Source organism: Aquarana catesbeiana, linkage group LG02 (assembly GCF_042186555.1).
Source record: "Aquarana catesbeiana isolate 2022-GZ linkage group LG02, ASM4218655v1, whole genome shotgun sequence".
NCBI classification, from domain to species: Eukaryota; Metazoa; Chordata; class Amphibia; order Anura; family Ranidae; genus Aquarana; species Aquarana catesbeiana.
The window spans coordinates 142,011,963-142,030,345 of NC_133325.1; the positions used below are offsets into that span (position 1 = coordinate 142,011,963).

General features: G+C 41.4%; 1 protein-coding gene across 3 annotated transcripts in view; it reads left to right on the forward strand.

Annotated features, from left to right (window-relative positions):
- TNS2 (tensin 2) overlaps nt 1-18,383 on the forward strand; it is a 271,078-nt gene that overhangs the window by 180,713 nt on the left and 71,982 nt on the right. For all 3 annotated transcript variants that reach the window (XM_073613552.1, XM_073613554.1, XM_073613553.1), the window contains exons 8-16: nt 613-663; nt 1,236-1,358; nt 1,459-1,523; nt 4,711-4,794; nt 5,915-6,027; nt 11,318-11,378; nt 11,562-11,640; nt 15,693-15,822; nt 17,394-17,459. In XM_073613552.1, the coding sequence (XP_073469653.1) occupies nt 613-663; nt 1,236-1,358; nt 1,459-1,523; nt 4,711-4,794; nt 5,915-6,027; nt 11,318-11,378; nt 11,562-11,640; nt 15,693-15,822; nt 17,394-17,459 (772 nt within the window). The remainder of the gene's footprint in view (nt 1-612; nt 664-1,235; nt 1,359-1,458; nt 1,524-4,710; nt 4,795-5,914; nt 6,028-11,317; nt 11,379-11,561; nt 11,641-15,692; nt 15,823-17,393; nt 17,460-18,383) is intronic.

The following is an 18,383-nucleotide window of genomic DNA, read 5'->3' on the forward strand; positions in this document are numbered from 1 at the left end:
TACCTTTTATTTTTCTATTCTTCTTTGCACTTCCTGGTTCTCCTCCCATGGGAGTAGGCGTGTTTCTAGCCTCTCCCAGACTCCGCACAGTCTCCTGGGAGCTAGTCTCAGCTTCCCAGGATGCCACTGAGCATGTGCGGGAATGAGCGGTGAATGCTGGGAGCACAGCATTCACCACATCCAGGAAATAAATGCTTGTGGGCTTCAAATGCCCACAATGAAGATGGAAACCGCCTGCAGTGAATAATATAAGTTATTCTTTCCGACGAAATCTGACACAGGCGGACATATTACACACAATATGTGAGTATGTAATGCTGAGAAGAAAAGTTTGTGAATGAACTAAAAAAAAAAAAAAATGATAGATAGGTGGACCCCCGCTTTAATAACATGCCTGTATAGTCTTATATACATTTACATTGTGAGTGCCCATGTGCTCATTAGCTACTATAAATGTCCTTGCTGTCAGAAAGGATTACACAAAACTGCTGCTTATGATGAGGCTGCATTTTTGTATGGGAGCATAAATAAGAATGTTACTGTTTCACATGCAAAGTCAAAGTATCTACAGTGTGTTTGTTTGGATTGTAACTAGCTTGATTTGTTTTACAGCTTTTCAACTTATCAAAGAAAAGACACGATATCCGCAAGCTCAATCCAAAGGTAAATATATTGGCTATACCTTTAAAACTAACGATCCATATCAGGCCCACTGAATCCATGTGCATAGCAGATGTCACAAATATAGGCATTCAGCACCCAAAACTCCCCCCAACCCCCCCATTTCTCCTAGGCATTCAGTATCTAACCTTAGAACTGCCTGTCTTCAAAGTTTGGGTTGATCCTTATATAAGTTATTGGTTCTTTTAGACCCCTTTCACACTGGGGCCGCAGCCGCATTCGCAGTACAGCGCCGCTCGTTTTTAGCGGCGCTTTACTGCTGTTTAAGCAGCACTTTTCAGCCGCTAGTGGGGCGCTTTTAACCACAAAGAAGAAGTTAAAAACTCCCATGTTGCGGCACTTTGGAAGCTAGCGACCGCACAGCAGCTAAACCCTGCTAACCACTTGGCCTACAAAGAATTGTTACTGTTTTGTTAAACCATGCTTTATAAAATCTAGTGTTCCTTTTCACATTTATTTGATCTCTAATATTTGATTTAAAGCAAACTCTGCTTCTTGGTGTCTTATAGTATCCTCATGAGAATAATTTAACACTTTCCATCTTTATGTCCAAGGTTCAGGATTTCTTCTGGCCAGACTGCCATGCACCTCCATTAGATGTCATCTGTTCTATCTGTAAAGCCATTGAGGCCTGGCTGAACTCAGATCCTCAACATGTTGTTGTTCTTCACTGCAAGGTATGGACTGAGCTGATTACACATGAGGATTAGCTCACATAAGATTGTGAATGGGTGCTTGATACTTCAAATGTATAACTCTTGTTTCTATCTGTGTCAGGGAAATCAGGGGAAGACAGGAGTAGTCATAGCATCCTACATGCACTACAGCAAGATATCTGCGAGGTATGCTACATATGCTTCAACTTTATTCTTTTTCTGTGGTTACGTATCAGGATACAGGACAGCTAATGGTATTCAGAACTATATACATGACCTATTCACACAATCATAATACACTATTTCTTATAATGTGTCCTGTGGTTTGGAAGTTTAGTGTGGCCTGTTGCAGATAATATAAAGAGTTTTGTCTCATGTGCAGGAGTCTTAATAGAGTGGCAAAAAGGGCATTTGTCCCGGGTCCTTCATGATACCCACAGGTTAGATATGTCATATCTATAGGAGAACCCTGACCCCCTTCTGTCCTCTTGATAAGCTAATGGCAGCCTCCTGGTCCCAGATCTCCTCCCATACCAACTCCTCTCCTCCTCTGTACATTGATATAAAATTGTAAGGTCAGCAGATAAAAATATATGGAGCACCTTGGAGGTAGTTTGTCCCCAAGGTGCTTATATCATGCACGTTTCCTAAACCCTTTGGGCAGCTTTGGTACAGCCAAACTCATCCCCACATTTGCAAAAGATATTTGTGCTGCTGGGGCAATTTGTGGCTTGTATCCAGAGCAACAACTGGCAAGTATCAAAAATGTGCATTACTCCTTTATCCAGTATGAAAATATAATATTGAGTGTAATTTAGTGGGAGGAATGGTATCCCATAAGTGGATGTGACTGTATAGATGATTCTGTCTAAAAGATTGCACATGTCAGAGCTAATTGTGTTAAAAGCATCACAGAAGATATACAGTACTGTATTCTTGTCTGCTCTTTTATTTGATCTTTGTATATAAGACATTGAGTCAAAGGGAAACTCCAGTTTCGTGGGGGGGGGGGGGATGAACATATAAAAAAATATAGTACAGTAAAACCTTGGTTTCAGAGTAACTTGGTTTTGAGAGCGTTTTGCAAGACAAGCAAAATTTTTCAATAACTTTTGACTTGATATAAAAGCGATGTCTTGATATACAAGTAGTGTCATGTCACAACTGAGTATAAAAGAGAAGAGAGGCGCCTCTAAGTGTAGCAATATGGTTACATTTATTGAAGGTACAACATTTAGCAACATATTGCTACACTTGGAGGCACCTCTCTTCTCTTTTATACTCTCTCTGTAGCTCCTGCTGGATTTTGCTTCTAATTCTCTTGTGGAGGCTTCCATGTGTGGATGGACATTTTATGGTTACACAACCTGGTCACATTGGTATAAACTTTTTATATGAACTATAAACTGAAGGACCTATGAATAAATGGTTGTGGAATGAATCATTTGAGTTTCCATTATTCCTTATGGGGAAATTTGCTTTGATATACAAGTGCTTTGGATTACAAGCATGTTTTTGGAACAAATTATGCTCACAATCCAAGGTTTTACAGTATATACAATTGTTACACAAGTCATTTGCTGCTTTGCCATTTTCTGTAAAATGCAATATGGCTACCTGGAGGTGTTCTGTACACAGATGGTGAATGGAACATTCCCCCAGAAATGTCATTTCCTGCTTGTGTGATTGGTTCGCTGATTTTCCAAGAAGTCTGCACTAAGATACAAGTCAGATTTTGAACATCCCATGCAACAAAAATGTCATTTTTAGTGTGATACTCTTATAGGGCAATCACGTCTAAAGGGATGCAGACCCTGTCACTTTCCTCATTAGAGACCTGCAGGTGCGGCAAATGATTGATATTTATAAAACCACTTCCATACAGATTAAAGTATAGGTAAACTTTTTTTTTTTAGTTTTATTTTTAAAACAAATATTTCATACTTACCTCCTCTGTGCAGTTAGTTTTGCACAGAGGGGCCCCGATCCTCCTCTGCTGGGGTCCCTCAGCGGTGCTCCTGGCTCCTCCTCTTCTCGAGTACCCCGCCGAAGAAGCGCTCTCCCTCAGGGCACCTGTGCGGGCGTGCTCCCGTGTCCTGCTGCTGCTTCCATTGACACAGACTGCAGGACTCGGCTCTGCCCCCTGGCTCCCACGTCATTGGATATGATTGACAGCAGCGGAAGCCAATGGCTGCGCTGCTATCAATCTATCCAATCAGGACCCAAGTCACTGGCTGGAGCGGGTGTGCTCGTCCCTAGCGCAGGAATGATCGGGCTCAGGTAAGTAAAAGGGGGGCTCTGGGGGGCTGGTGCACTACAAGAGGTTTTTCACCTCAATGCATAGAATGCATTGAGGTGAAAAACCTCAAGGGTTTACAACCCCATTAAGGCTGGCCATGCACAGTTTGAATCTCGGCCGTTTCATACTGATTCAAACCATTAATGGGGAAGCTGAATGTAGCAAGTTGCTCGATCGATCAACTTGGGTACAACCAGCCTGCTGGATTAGTTTACAATTATCCCAAGCGGCTGCTATAGCCACCAGCGATAATCGCTGTCTTTTCCCAGCGGGGCATCTTAGTCCGCCCCCATGCCCCCCCACTTCCCCCCCCTTGGCTCCCCTCCCCGCTGGGAGAAGGCAATGGCCAGCAGGAGAGATTACCGCATCAACACTGTGTTGATGGGGGAATCAAGCGAGATTCTTTCCAGAAGAAATTTGCTCCATGTATGGCCGGCCTAACTAGCTCAGAACATGGACATAGACATACAAACAGCTATTCCTTCAGAATAACAAGAGTAAACAAAGTAGGCTACAAAATTGTTAAAATACCTGCAATGTACATAGATTACCCAGAGGGGAACTCTCAACAATAGTGACGTGTACTCTTTAATTATGTCCCATACAAAAAAGTGATGTTCCCGACTCTTAGCATTTGCTTATGGTCATGTTGTCCATATTGTTTCTGTAATTTCCCATCTAGTAACATTCCCCAGTGAGTGGACCTCATCCTTTTACAATGCTATAGATTAGAGGAAAAGCTCAAAGTACCATACGTGGGTACCAAGACTAGGTCTCCCAGTTTCGGGGAAAGCAAATATCTTCCCTGTTACATTTGGTGAAATATATCCCAGTCTATGGCCACCATATAAGAATAACAAACCAAATACTGTAAATCAATACTATAGAGCCATTATGTTATTTTTATCCTAATGTATTTTTGTTTGCAGTATGCAGTATTCTGTCTACGGGCACATTATCATATCTTTAGTTTGTGAATAATTTTCTCCTGCCATGCTGTGTTTTGTGATCGTATCTCTCCCTTTTCCCCCTGAATGTTAAATCACATGCTTGGTTTCCATTCCTTTTCTGTAGTGTGGATCAGGCTCTTAGCACTCTGGCCATGAGAAAGTTTTGTGAAGATAAGGTCTCTTCATCACTTCATCCATCCCAGCGCAGGTCAGTGAAGGGAAGCTGGTAACCATACTGCACCCATAACCCCTGTCATTATTCCTAGCTCACAGGCAAGGTCTTAGCCCTGCATTGATGTTTTGTTAGCATATAGCTGGGAAATCAGGAGCTTATCCTGCTGCAGCATAGAAATACTCCATTGCCCTGCATCCTGTTATCATGAACTGCAGAAAGCTTTTTACTGATCTTGTTTCCTGTGACAGGGTTTGGCAGAAATACAGTTTCACTTGTTTCCCAGCAGGCACAACCAGGAAAATTCTTGTTAAACCAGTACAGTATATGGAATGGAGCTGAGCACCTTGCTGGGACTACTAGACCAAGACGTCCCTCAGCAGCTGCAGGAACATAGATTGCACATAGCTGATTAATAGTTCAAAAACCCACGAAACTTTCATAGGACACATAAACAATCTGCCTTTGTTTAATCTGGCTAAGGACAATGTGCAAAGACATGTAACCTATAGTAAACGGGTAACAACTGTTTTAATTACTCTAATGAAAGCTGACGTCTGACTACTATCAGCTTATGCTCTATGCAGATCACTATTTCTTTATTTCCTTGGCATTTTCTGTGCACAGTCTTAAAGATTTAAGTAGCAAGATTGTTTTTTTTCCATCATATAAGAAGTATTTCTTCCATACCGTATATACTGTATAATCACTTAGATTACTAAGTGCAAAGAGCAAAGCTGCTATATGATATAACCTTAAAGAGGTGAAGATCTACCCAAACAACATGGGAGAGGTCAAAGATCATCGGGCACAGTGTCTTCTTACACCTGATCTGATTTGCAAACACATGCATTACACAGCAAATATGCATTTAAATCAAGTTCTGAAGAAGCAACATATCGCCTCCTCACCACCTGTCAGACACACTTGGATCACTTTTCAGAGGAGCAGCAGTGCCTGCTGCACTTGTGAATGAGCCCTTGGTTACATTCGGCATCGGCACACTTAGGGCTTGTTTACATGTAAAGTTTTTGGCTTAGTAAAACCCTGCGTGTTATAATAGAAATGTTGTGTTGCCTATTTGCAGTAGTTCAGACTAGTGTTTTCTTGTCAGCTAATGTAGGATTTACTAACTAAATGTTATCTTTGTACACAGATATATCAATTATTTTGGAGGTTTGCTGTCTAGCACCATAAAGATCAGCAGTGATATGTTGTCCCTGCAGTGTGTGTTACTACCAGTCATTCCTGCACTGCAAACAGATGGAGGTAAGCATTCAGTTAGCATTTAGTTTGATATCTACCCTCAAAATGGACTTCTGCATGCTCCTACAGCAGGGGTCAGCAACCATTTTCCACTTAAAGTGGAAGTCCATGCAAAATCTAAAATCCCTGCATCTATAGACACCACGGATCTAACACAAACCTCTCTATCCCTGTAAAGAAATGATGATTATACATACCTTTTTGGAAGCCGATCTGACCCGCTCTGCAGCGCCAGAAGCTCTGCAGAGGACACGGAGGACAACGACTGTGAAATGAATAGGAAGTGACATCACCCATAGAGTTACTATGGGGCGTTTCCGTTGTCCTCCGTCTCCCCTGTACCCGCTCTGACTGGATCCTGACAGCTGAGCGTGGGATGCAGTTGGAGCGGGTCAGAACGGCTTCCAAAAAGGTATGCATACTCGTTTTTTCTTTACAGGGATAGAGAGGTTCGTGTTAGATCCTAGGTGTCTATAGATGCAGGGATTTTTGATTTTGCATGGACCACTTCCACTTTAAAGGCCAGATTCAATGTATGTGAATGCATGGAGGGCCGCATTCACCTGCTAATAAGTGAAGAACATTACACAGACCCTGCACCTCTGGTCCCCTTTACATTACACAGCCCGTGCACTTCTGGACCCCCCCACCCCTTGCATATTACACAGTCCCCCCTGCATATTACACAGCACCCCCTGCAAATTACACAGCCTCCTCCCACCCCCAGCTGTGTAAGCACTGGGGGGGAGGGGATCTGATCACTTTTATTTCTATCAGAAGGAATGTAAACATCTCTTGTGACAGTAATAGGCAGTGACAGGTACTCTTTATGGAGGGATCTGGGGTCTATTAGACCCCAAATCCCTTATTTGCACTTAAAAGCATTCAAACCGCCAAGTTTGACTGTTTTGAATACTGTAATTTTTTTAAAATTTGTCTTGTTTAAGTCTTCTGTAAACTGGAAATGATGTCATGATATCGCTTGTGGGTTACTAGATCCAAGACCCGATCAAAGCCGATTCCGGCTTTGTCCGGGTCTCCGGCCAGGCGGCAGATGTGCCAGCTGGTCGCTAGCGCCTCCCGTTGGGACGGGAGAGCCCGGGCGCACTGCGGACTGCAGCGGGAGGGGGGGGCTGTCCCCTCCCGCTGCTTGGTATAACAGCTGAGCAGCTTCTTACCCGTATCAGTTGTTATCCCAAGGAAGCCAACTGCTGGCTGTAAAAAAATGGTAGTGAGGTGATGCGTGCAGCTGCAGGCATCATCCCAGTACAACCCCTTCAAACCGAGGCCGCATATTTGCGTAGGTCAGTGTGAAGGGGTTAAAATGCCCAGGGGTTGGGTGCGCGTGAATTCATCATGTGCACTGATGGGACACTGAAGACAGGGGTTTGGTCGGCTAATTATCTGCAGATTGTGCCACATCCGGGGAATTATCTCTGTTCAAACTGATGGGACATTTAGCAGCGGTGGGCCGTAGGCTGCCGACCCTGCACTAGACAAAGAAAAACAAAAAATGTGCCAGTTCAGTATTAAAATAACACAAACCTCTATGTCACTCACAGGATTGATGTTAAAAATCCAATCTCTGGATTGATGATGCGGTAAAATATAAAACGGTAAAATATAAAATATAAAACTGTTGCTTGTCATCGCCATTCTGAATCATTCAGACGCTGAGCAGTGTAGAGAGCTTCTGTTTCTTGTAGGCTCTTGAGAGAGTTGGAAACATGAAAAGTAAGGGAAATCAGTGCTTTTCCAAGGCTAATCATTCAGTATTCAACAAGTAAAAGTGATTTCAGTATTGTCTCAATCTGCTGTAAAGGACTGGTCATACTTCATGTGGGGCAGTTTAAAGTATATTTATTTTTTCATTTTAGCATAGGGAAGACTTAAACTGTTGTTGTTTTTTGCCATCTGTGTTTCATTCAGGAGATTTTCCTTCCTTTCCTGTCCTGTAAACAGGAAGTGAGGAGATATCTTTCCAATGTGAGGGAAAGCCCCTCTTATGCTCCATACACATGATCGGCCAGCAAAAGACCGATGAGAGCTTTTGGTCGGAAAATGCGTCCGTGTGTATGCTCCATCGGACTTTTGCTGGCCGAATTCCAGCCAGCAAAAGATTGAGAGCATGTTCTCAATTTTTCGATCGGAAAAAGTTCCTATCCGAAAATGCAATCGTCTGTAGCAATTCCGACGCGCAAAATTCCTACGCATGCTCGGAAATAATTCGACGCATGCTCAGAAGCATTGAACTTCATTTTCTCGGCTCGTCGTAGCGTTGTACGTCACCGCGTTCCTGACAGTCGTAAATTCAGTGAACTTTTGTGTGACCGTGTGTATGCAAGGCAAGCTTGAGCGGAATCCAGTCGGAAAAGCCATCATATCTTTTTCCGACCAAAATCCTGATCGTGTGTACGTGGCATAAGAGGGTTGTCACAGGAACAAGTGTCCCCATTGGAAGATTTTCTCTCTTGTTCTGAAGGCAACTCAGAATTTTGCATTTCACTTTCATTCCTGGTGGACATTGGTGATCAGGACAATTAGACAATTAACCCCTCACTCTATTCAAATGTGTCATTTTCAGAAAACAAATGTGTATTCAGACCTTTTTCAGACCAACACTATTTCTACATTTTCATGCAATGTGGAAAAAAAACAGGCTTAACAATAGATAAAAATACAGATCAGTCAGACCCAGGACTTACTGATTGACACATCTCCAGAGATGCCTGTTCTACATATCTATTACAGTAAATATTTGAGCAATGACGTTCAATCATCTTGCGGTCCTGACTTTCTGTGTCATTGTTCTACAATTCATTTCTTCTATATGGTGCTCATTATACAGTTGTCTCAAGCACATGTGCTTCTTATAACTCTTGTCTTCCCCTGACATCTGTTTCTCAGGCACAGTCATAGACTGTGTGGTTAATCCCACTGATGTTTCTGAAAAACGGCATTGATTTTTTTAATGCTCACTGTTATTTGGAAACCTAATAGCATCCAACTTTCTATAAGAAACCATAATCTATAGGTTCTGGAATACTACACATAACCAGAGCATGCAAATAAAGAGAAACTCTGCTTATCTCATAGTGTATTCTAAATGCAGATTTGTAAAAACACATTTATGTAATCTCATGCATCTTTCTGTCATATGGTAGAATAATAAAAAAAAAAAAAAAAAATCAGGACCTATATATGTGGGCACTTTTCCAATTCAGAAAATGATAACTGTCAGTGGGGAAGAGCGGGGTGGGGTGGGGGGATGTTGACCAACTTACAGGATACCCGTACTCAGAGAAATAAGAAGGCTGGCCTCACTGTATGCTCCTTCTGTAATTGCTAGTTGCTTGTCTGTAATTCTGATCTATTGGCTTCAGAAATTTGGCAAGTCATAAACTATTGGATTTTCTTCCCTTCAACCATTTTCTTTCCTGCAACCATGGGTTGCAGGGAAGAAAATTGCTTGATTCCTCCCTATCAGCACAGTAAAGCCATCCACAGACTGTTTGAATCTCGGCTGATTCAGCAGGAACCATCCGAGATTCAAACCATGTATGGGCAGACTGAATGTAATCAGGTTGATCGATCAATCAACTTGGGTACAACCAGCTTGCCAGATTTTACATGCGATTATCGCTAGCGGCTCACTGTGTCCTGGTAGAACACAATGGCTCTGCGAGAGGGATTCTCCCAACAACATTGCCTGTTTTCTTTCCTGCAACGCACAGTTGAAGAAAATCGCTCCGTCTATGGCAAGCTGAAGTGTTGATAGGGGAATGCTTCCTGCAGCGCTATTGTGTTCTGCTGGTGGGGGGGGAGAGGGGCCGGGGAACCTTCCCAGCTGTCAGAACATGATGATTGCTGCTAGCGGCTGTAGCTGCAGACAGTAATCGCATGCCAAAAATCTGACTGATGGATCAGCTTCATTACAACCAGCCTGACCGTACATGAATTGAGTCTTGATTCATGAATGGCCGGCTTTACTTTACAGAGCCCTCTCATTTTGACAGCCGTGCCTCCCCTTTTCTTCTCATGCGCTCTAAAAACAAACACATTTCCTGGATACTATTTACTATACGGATGTAGCTCTTGTGGGACAACCTCCGCTCACAAAGCCAGGCCACTCCCAGCCACTAAACACTTATCTCCTTCCAATTTCTCTATCTCTTCTCCATAAGTTACATGTAACTCCAAATCTGTGGTTTACCATACAGAAAGAGTTTTAGAAATAAAATAGACTACACCAGAAACTGCCCCAAACTATTTCCATATAGTGAACTATCAAGTTTTTCTGAGGCGAGCCTATTGCATATTTGAAAACACCTGTACCCAAAGGTGCTCTGTCATTTGTACATGATCTCTTAGTGAAAAACAAGCTTGGAATTGATATAGGATACCTGAATCATATTCTTCTGTTGACTGGTCATGGAACAGTCAGACAGACTGAATCCATTGATAGCCTATTTCCAGTCTGAGGCTCGATTCACACCTATGCATGTTGTTTTTGAGCGTTTTTGGAGTTTTTTTTGTCATGCTTGCCACGTTTTTGAGCAGCGTTTTTGTAGCGTTTTTACAGCGTTTTTGCGGCGTTTTGCGTTTTTTTTTGTATACAGTCTAAAAAAAAATTTCAAAAAACAAAAAAAGCCAAAAACTCTGCAAAAACGCTGCAAAAACGCTGCACTTGCGTTTTTGATGCTGGTCCATTGAATTCTATTACATGCAAAACGCTGCATTTTGCATGAAAAAAAGTCCCTGATCCTTTCCAAAAATGCAGAGGTACAAAAAGGCATTGATGTGAACATGTTCCATAGGAACCCATGTTAAAAAATTCCCATGCATTTCTGCAAAATGCAAAGTGCATCAAAAAACGCGCTAGTGTGAATGGAGCCTTAGACTTTTTACTTTGGTCGTAAAAGCATAGGAAGCAATAATTTTTGGATGTCTGAACTTGGAGCCATCAGGGCTTTTGGGAGGTCAAAGCTAAATACATTTTAGCTACTTGTTCCAAAGACCTAGCCTTATTTGAACCTCACTCATCCCTAGTGGAATTCTGATGCAAATGTATGTAGCATAATGTGCCCAATGCCCATATGTTTACCATCTGCAGCAATAAACCAGTGCTATTTTACGTGTGTCATCATAATTCCTTTCTTCTGTTATATTTTTCACATTCCAGGTCATGCCACATAAAATACCAGGAATGCCTGGTTGTGATTTTTTCCACCTGTATACCTCAATCTAACTCTATGACTTTAGCATTTTTTAATTCATTGACTTTCTTTCACAGTATTCTGCCCTTTTCTGAAGATCTACCAGTCCATGCAGCTGGTCTACACCTCTGGAATCTAGTAAGTTCAGCCTATCAGTTTCAGTGTACTTCCTAACTTTGTTTTTAATAAACACTGTTTATTGACCACATAATAATTGTACAAAATTATAAGAAGTCAATGATGAAGCAGTCACAAGGGAGAAGCAGTATTTCTCTACTTTATTGTTATTCTTGGAGCTCATCTTCTCTTCTTTTTCTTAAGCCTTGCAGATGGCACAAGCCAGAGACGACAGCTGTGCATAAGTCTGGAGCCAGCCTTGCTGCTTAAAGGTGATATCATGGTAGGTACCAGAGAAGAACAGTAATCTGCTGCACAAGGAAAGTATAGGGGCGCTGCTCATAGTAACCAATCAGGTTTTGGCTTTTACTCACAGACATGCTTTCAGAAGCTGTAACCTGTGATATGGTTACTATTTTAATTTCCTCCTGTATTTAGAATTCTGTCCATCTGTGTTGGTCTGGGGAGCAAGCCAAGTGCACCTGTAATTGTAGTTATTTTCTCATCCCACTGGGACAGAGAAATATTAAAGTTGCAGCAACCATAGACCTGGTTCTGAAGTTTCTGGGAAAATCAAATGATCTTCGGTCTCCAGCCTAATATTTGCACACGGTGCAGTAACAGCTGTAACATCTGTGGGTAAAACTGAAATAACCACACTTTTCTCAGGCAGAGATATACTGTAATATGCTGTCTGCTCTTCAGAGATGTGATGTTAATGTCTGCTGGAGTTTAAGGAAAGGTATGAGGCACCAAGGACTTACTAATGATGTTTATCAAGCCAAACTGAACAAATATTAGCCTCACTAGACTAGACTGTTTTATGTGTGGTTGAATGTGGCTCTAACAATTCACAACACTCTATTCATCATGTTATATAAAACATGCATATATTGTATAAATAAATTCTGGTTCTGGTTCTGGAAAAGTAGCCACCTTCCTTTCGATTCTTAAGCTGGCCATAGACAGATCAAATCAAATCAGCGGGAACCGACCGAGTTTTGAACCATGTATGGGCAGGCTGAATCTACCCAAGTTGATTGGTCGATCAACTTTAGTTCAACGAGCCAATCAGATTTTACATGCGATTATTGCTAGCGTCTGTTATGGCCGTTAGCAATAATCACTGTGTTCTCCCGGCGGGGATGGCCTCCTCCACTACACAGACAGTCTGCAGGAAACTGAGATTGCACCCTAGATCTGCTGATTGCGGGTGCATAAAAATAAATAAATGTACATTTTTTTTACCTACAAAAAGATGCACATTTATTTCATTTTTTTAGAAAGGCAAAGATCATGGGAAGTTATAAGCTGACAACATTTCTGGTAGGATCAGCAGGTATTTTGTACACTTATCCAACAGATATAACAAGCACTTTCAACTGACCAAAGAGGAGTAAATAAGAGAAGTTTATTGTTAGAGTTTACATACTATATTAAAGTGGTGTTCTGGCCGAAATTATACTTAAATAAAAATACCCCTATAATACACAAGCTTAATGTATTCTAGTAAAGTTAGTCTGTAAACTAAGGTCTGTTTTGTTAGTTTGTTAGCAGTAGTTTGTTATTTTATAAACTTACAGCAGGCCGTGGCCATCTTAAGTGTGGGCATCTGAAGCCAGACTGTATTTCTTCCTGGATCTCATCCTTGCAGATCTCGCACATGCTCAGTGCAGCACAAGCAGTGTAATAGGTTTCAGGTCAGGTTTCCATAGCAACGGCAGTGTCAGAGGAAGTTGCCGCCCCTTCCCAGAAGGCATTGCAAACAGGAAATGATGCGATGGGCCACGGCCAGGGAGGAGGAGGTGAAAAATGAATACAGCAGATATACAGTAGTCACTGAGAAAAAAAAAATTAAAATATCCAATTCGTTTACAGTGCACAGTTTAGTGAGGGATGCTGAAGAGTTGTAAAAGTGGGTGGAACTCCACTTTAAGTATAAGGCATGTTTTTGAAAATAGAAGTTGGGGTTTGATTTACATAACTTGAATCTGCAGCCTGTCTCCTACTCTCCCATGGCTGATATCAATCTATGTAATAAATATACGCTCTAAGTAAACTTGACTTGCTGCACTTAAGCTGTTATGTCGCAAATGCTTTCTTCACTTTTGCTTTAGAATTGTGCAAATAGTTGTAGCTCACGGGTACTTTTATGCTATGTAGGAAGTCAAATTCACTGCTGGTTTTCATAAAACTGTCAGTTACGGAAGAGTAAGGAAGATTCCTAGTGGTAATACTAATACCACTTACTTAATAAAAAGTAGGTCAAAACTGAAGCTGGAAGACATTTGGTCTGTTTAAGCATACTGTTTCATAAACAACTGCTATATTTTTTCCATTATACTCTTTTCACCTTTTTTTCATACTTTTGTATCTCAGTGCTGTTGATCTCCCCAGTCATTTCCTGTCTACATACACTCACAGCAGTGTTAGCGGCACATAACAAAACACCTAAGCTCTTGAGTTTTTAAGGCGTTGGATACCAAACAAACCATAACCATAGGGTCACTGATGAGCACTACACATTTCCCAGCCAAAGCTACTTTGTCAGGGACAATACATATCAGAATCTACAATTCAGTACATATAGAACAGTAAAACTATATTTTTATACTCTGTTACTATATCAATTTAATGTTCTATGTTCTATAATTACAGATTCTGCTTTGTATGTCTCCTGCTTTAACTGTGAAACATGTAGAACTCATCAGTGACCCTTCTTTTTTCCCTCCTCCTTTGTGAAGACTCTATTGGGTTGACTTACTAAAACTGGAGAGTGCAAAATCTGGTGCAGCTCTGCATAGTAACCAATCAGCTTCTAACTTCTGCTTGTTAAATTAGGTTTTGACAAAAAAACTGAAAGCTGATTGGTTTCTATGCAGAACTGCACCAGATTTTGCACTCTCCAGTTTGAGTAAATCAACTTCTATCAGTCCACAGCATTACAGGCATACCCCACTTTTAAGTACACAATGGGGCTTATTTACTAAAGCTGGAAAGTGCAAAATCAGGCTCACTTCTGCATAGAAACCAATGAGCTTCTAACCCCAGCTTGTTCAATTAAGCTTTGGTAATAAAACCTGGAAGCTCGTTGGTTTCTATGCAGAAGTGAGCCTGATTTTGCACTTTCCAGCTTTAGTAAATAAACCCCATTGTGTACTTAAAAGTGGGGTATGCCTGTATATATGACCAATTTTTGGAACGGAACAGTTGGTTGCCTTGACTTATAATGCAATATGTTTGTAGAGGGTTGTATATCTGCTTTGGGTACACCAATATCAATGATTGACAGAATAATTTTTCAAGGGGTAGTATGTGTTTTATGTGCAATATATTATATAAAAATGTAATTTATATATGTTGATATATGGTTGTGATTTATTTGAACCTGATGCCGTAAAAACCCAAGTGCTTAGGTGTTTTGTGATTGTAACTAATATTAGGATGTGGCGCCTTTTATACCACCCGCGATTTGGATTTATGTTAGTGGCACTTCATTGCTGTGGACCAGCTATACAGCAGACCAATGTGTGTCAGTACAGCCGCTTGTGTGCTAGAGGCACATGTGTCAGGGTGATAAAGCAGGAGCACTACTGGAAGAGCATAACCAGAAGTGATTGAATAAGGAACGCCATGGCAGGATCACCAGATATTCCTTTAGTAAAAGGCATAGGCATGTGCAGGCGGTGCCTGGGCACACTCCAATCACTATGTGTGGTGCCGTTTTCCTATCCTGGCCAGCTCCCCCCTCGTGTTGCGGCAACCCCCCTGCAGTGCTGCTGACTTCCCTCCCCCCCCTTTCCCCAGCTACTTCAGCGGATGTTTCAAAATGGAGAACGGGGTAAGGGATTAGCAAATATGTCAGTTACCGGCTCCTTCCTTTTTTAAATGAACACACTCACTCACTGTGTTCATTAATAACTGAAGCATAGTAAACTGTGTTTACTATGCTACCGTTTGTGAATAAACAGGAAGCTGTTGAACACAGAGCACTTCCCATCCATTCACTGCCTCGTGCAGCTGAGGCTCAGAGAAAGGCATGTGTGTTGGAGCTTTGGGGTGCACATCCTAATGCTTTGAGGTGCACACCCTATGCTTTGGGGAGCTTTGGGGTGCACACCTATGGTAAAAGGTTCATATTATAAAAGATTGAAAACAACTTTTGAAATTACTTTAACATGTTAATATGTATATAAGATATTTGTGATTGGGTTTAGTTCTCCTGAAAAATCTCATGTCTGTAGTTAACTTTACTCTTGAATGCTTTCTGATGTCTCTACAGCTTATTCTGTAGTTAGAATTGATAAGCAGCATTAATCTTTATGTGTTCCACAGGTGAAATGTTATCACAAGCTTTGCAAGCCCCATGAGAGAGAAGTGCTCTTCAGACTTCAGTTCCATACATGCACCATTCACAACACACATCTGTGCTTCAGTAAGGACCAGCTGGACTGCGCTTGCACAGGTGAGGAGAGAAGGAGGAGATATGCAGTGCGGCTACAAATTGTCTACAGACCTCTGCAAGAATAACTGTACAAGGGCAGATCTTTGCAGCAAGCAATGGGTAGCGTGAGATCTACTATTTTGGATCATTGCCATGCTCCTCTCTGTCTTCCTTCCTTGACTCAAGTTCTTGGCCAGCGTTGTCTGCATAGGGTGGAGGGCAGTTCTCTGTTCTGTGCAGAAAAGGGAACTATCACTAATCAATCACAAGAATTTTCCACCGCTATGACAATGAGTACTTGTATGTTCATTAACTTACAGGAGCACCAACTTTATTTTTAAAACAGTTGTATGGTGCTTGTACAGCCATCTCAGGTCATCTATCAAAAGATATATGAGAATATGCAAATGTACCTTAAATAATGATGTTTTAATAGCTTTTAGAATAAATCCACTGTTGGGCCTCCACCACAAGATTTAAAACTTACAAGACCAAGTAGTTGGCAATGCCTGTTAGCACACACCTGTTACTTTAATATTTGTTTCTCCAGAACTGCCTGGAACACACACCCACCCACCCAACACTTCCTAGTGGCAAGCACCCCCCCCCCAACACTCACTGCTTCCTATTCCATAGTGCAGAGCTTTTGGACTGGATGATCTTTCAGGTGCACAAGGACAAGTTTGTATCGCTCAACGGTGGCCTATTCAGCGACTTTACATCAGTGACACCACACTTATACAGCATCCAACATCCAGGAATAGATTCAAGTCAGTACCTCTGTGTCATCAAAATGTTGTAGACTTTATTAGCTACATAGTCAATACAGTGCAAACACACTAATACGTTTCAGCTGTCAGGCCCAGGCCTTAATCATAGCAATGATTAAGGCCTGACGGCCGAAACATGATTGCGTGTTTACACTTTATTGACTATGTAGCCAATAAGATCTACCACATTTGGATTACACCGAGTTGGCAGCTTGATTCTATTCCTAATCTTTCAGATGATCTGTGCGTTAGTGTATATGCTCAGATAGTGACCACGAAAACATCTGTATTTGCATATCTACTTTGTGAGAAATCAGTACCAATATATGCCCCCATGGGGATGCTTGAGGGCTGATAACTGTAGTAAAGTCCTACAAACTGACTTGAAGATCGGAAAGAACATGGAAATTATTGCTTTCAGCCAAAGGCCAAATGCACAAGGGGTAGGGAACACATTTGGGGGGTGTACATGATCGGGGGTTTATGTACATGTTCAGATTACTAATTGGGGACTTCTGGCAATTTCATTGTCTCACCACATACTGTGCAAAACATATTAAGGCTCCATCTGTCTACTGTATTAGGATAAAGTCACTTATCTCAGTCCTAGGTAAAGAAAAGGACAGCTCTGTATCATGTTTTATGTACTTTTTAGTTCTGCTGTTATAAAACAAGGAATGTAGAATTCTGTTCACAGCAACATTTTTTTAGGTCATATTTTAAGTGCTCATTGATTGAAACCAGTTGCATGTATCCTGGAACTAACCCAAATCTAATAATGCAGTTCTTTAGCATAGTAGCTATATTCTTTTTCATTCTTAGATGGAAGATTCCCAGAGGATGCAGCTGTTGAGTTGATCTTTTCTTCTGCACAGGACAAAGCAAAAGGTGAGTGAGAATAGAATGCTCTAGCCCCACTGCCGTATGTACACCTTTATAAAAGCCAGTGTTTACCCAATACCCCATCATGTATGACCTCCAAAAAATCTACTGTACTGTATGTGCTGCAGCTGATCTATGCCCCGATTTTTAAGTTAGCCACTTTGTTTAAACCACCCCACTAAATTGGGACGGGTTATGACCCTTTACCATCAGGGCATACAACCCAGTGCATTGATGGTAGTGAAGTGAGTGAGCAGTCTGCAGACCTTCCAGTAGTAGGGTAGCTGAGATCAATTTTAATATATTGCTTGACATTTGAACATTTGCTAAAATTTAATATTAATATTTAACTATTTCCCAAATTTAATACAAACTAAATATACATCCAGTGCTGTTTTATAAGTTAGTTATTGTTTTTTAAGGATTACTTTTAGGAGAGCGCACCAGCCTAGTGCATTATCCTAAGTAAATTTATTTAATTAAAACTAAGATTAAAATCTACTCACAAAGGTAAGGAGAAAAAATCGCACTATATACAGTGACAGAAGAGATTGGTCCGCTGGTAGCAGTTTTCCAGGTCCTAGGAAGAGGACGTACGAACTGCTGCTGGCTAACGCGTTTCGAAGGTGTCCCTTCTTCATCAGAGCTTTATCGGTGCTAGTCTCTTGCTAGTCTTTATACATGTGTCCATCTGAAAAGCACTCTTCAGATTGGTACTGAAACCCCTCCCTTAATTGGTGGGCGGTCCTACAAAGGGGATGGACCTTGGCTACGTCATTGTGAAATAATAGTTTGTTAGATTTAGATTTTAATTCTATTATTTTATTTATTTTCTATTTGGTTTTGCTCAACAAGTGCACGCACATTAGAAGTGTATGCATCCAGCAACAAGCTGACCGAGATTAACCAGCAGATGCCGCATAACAGATT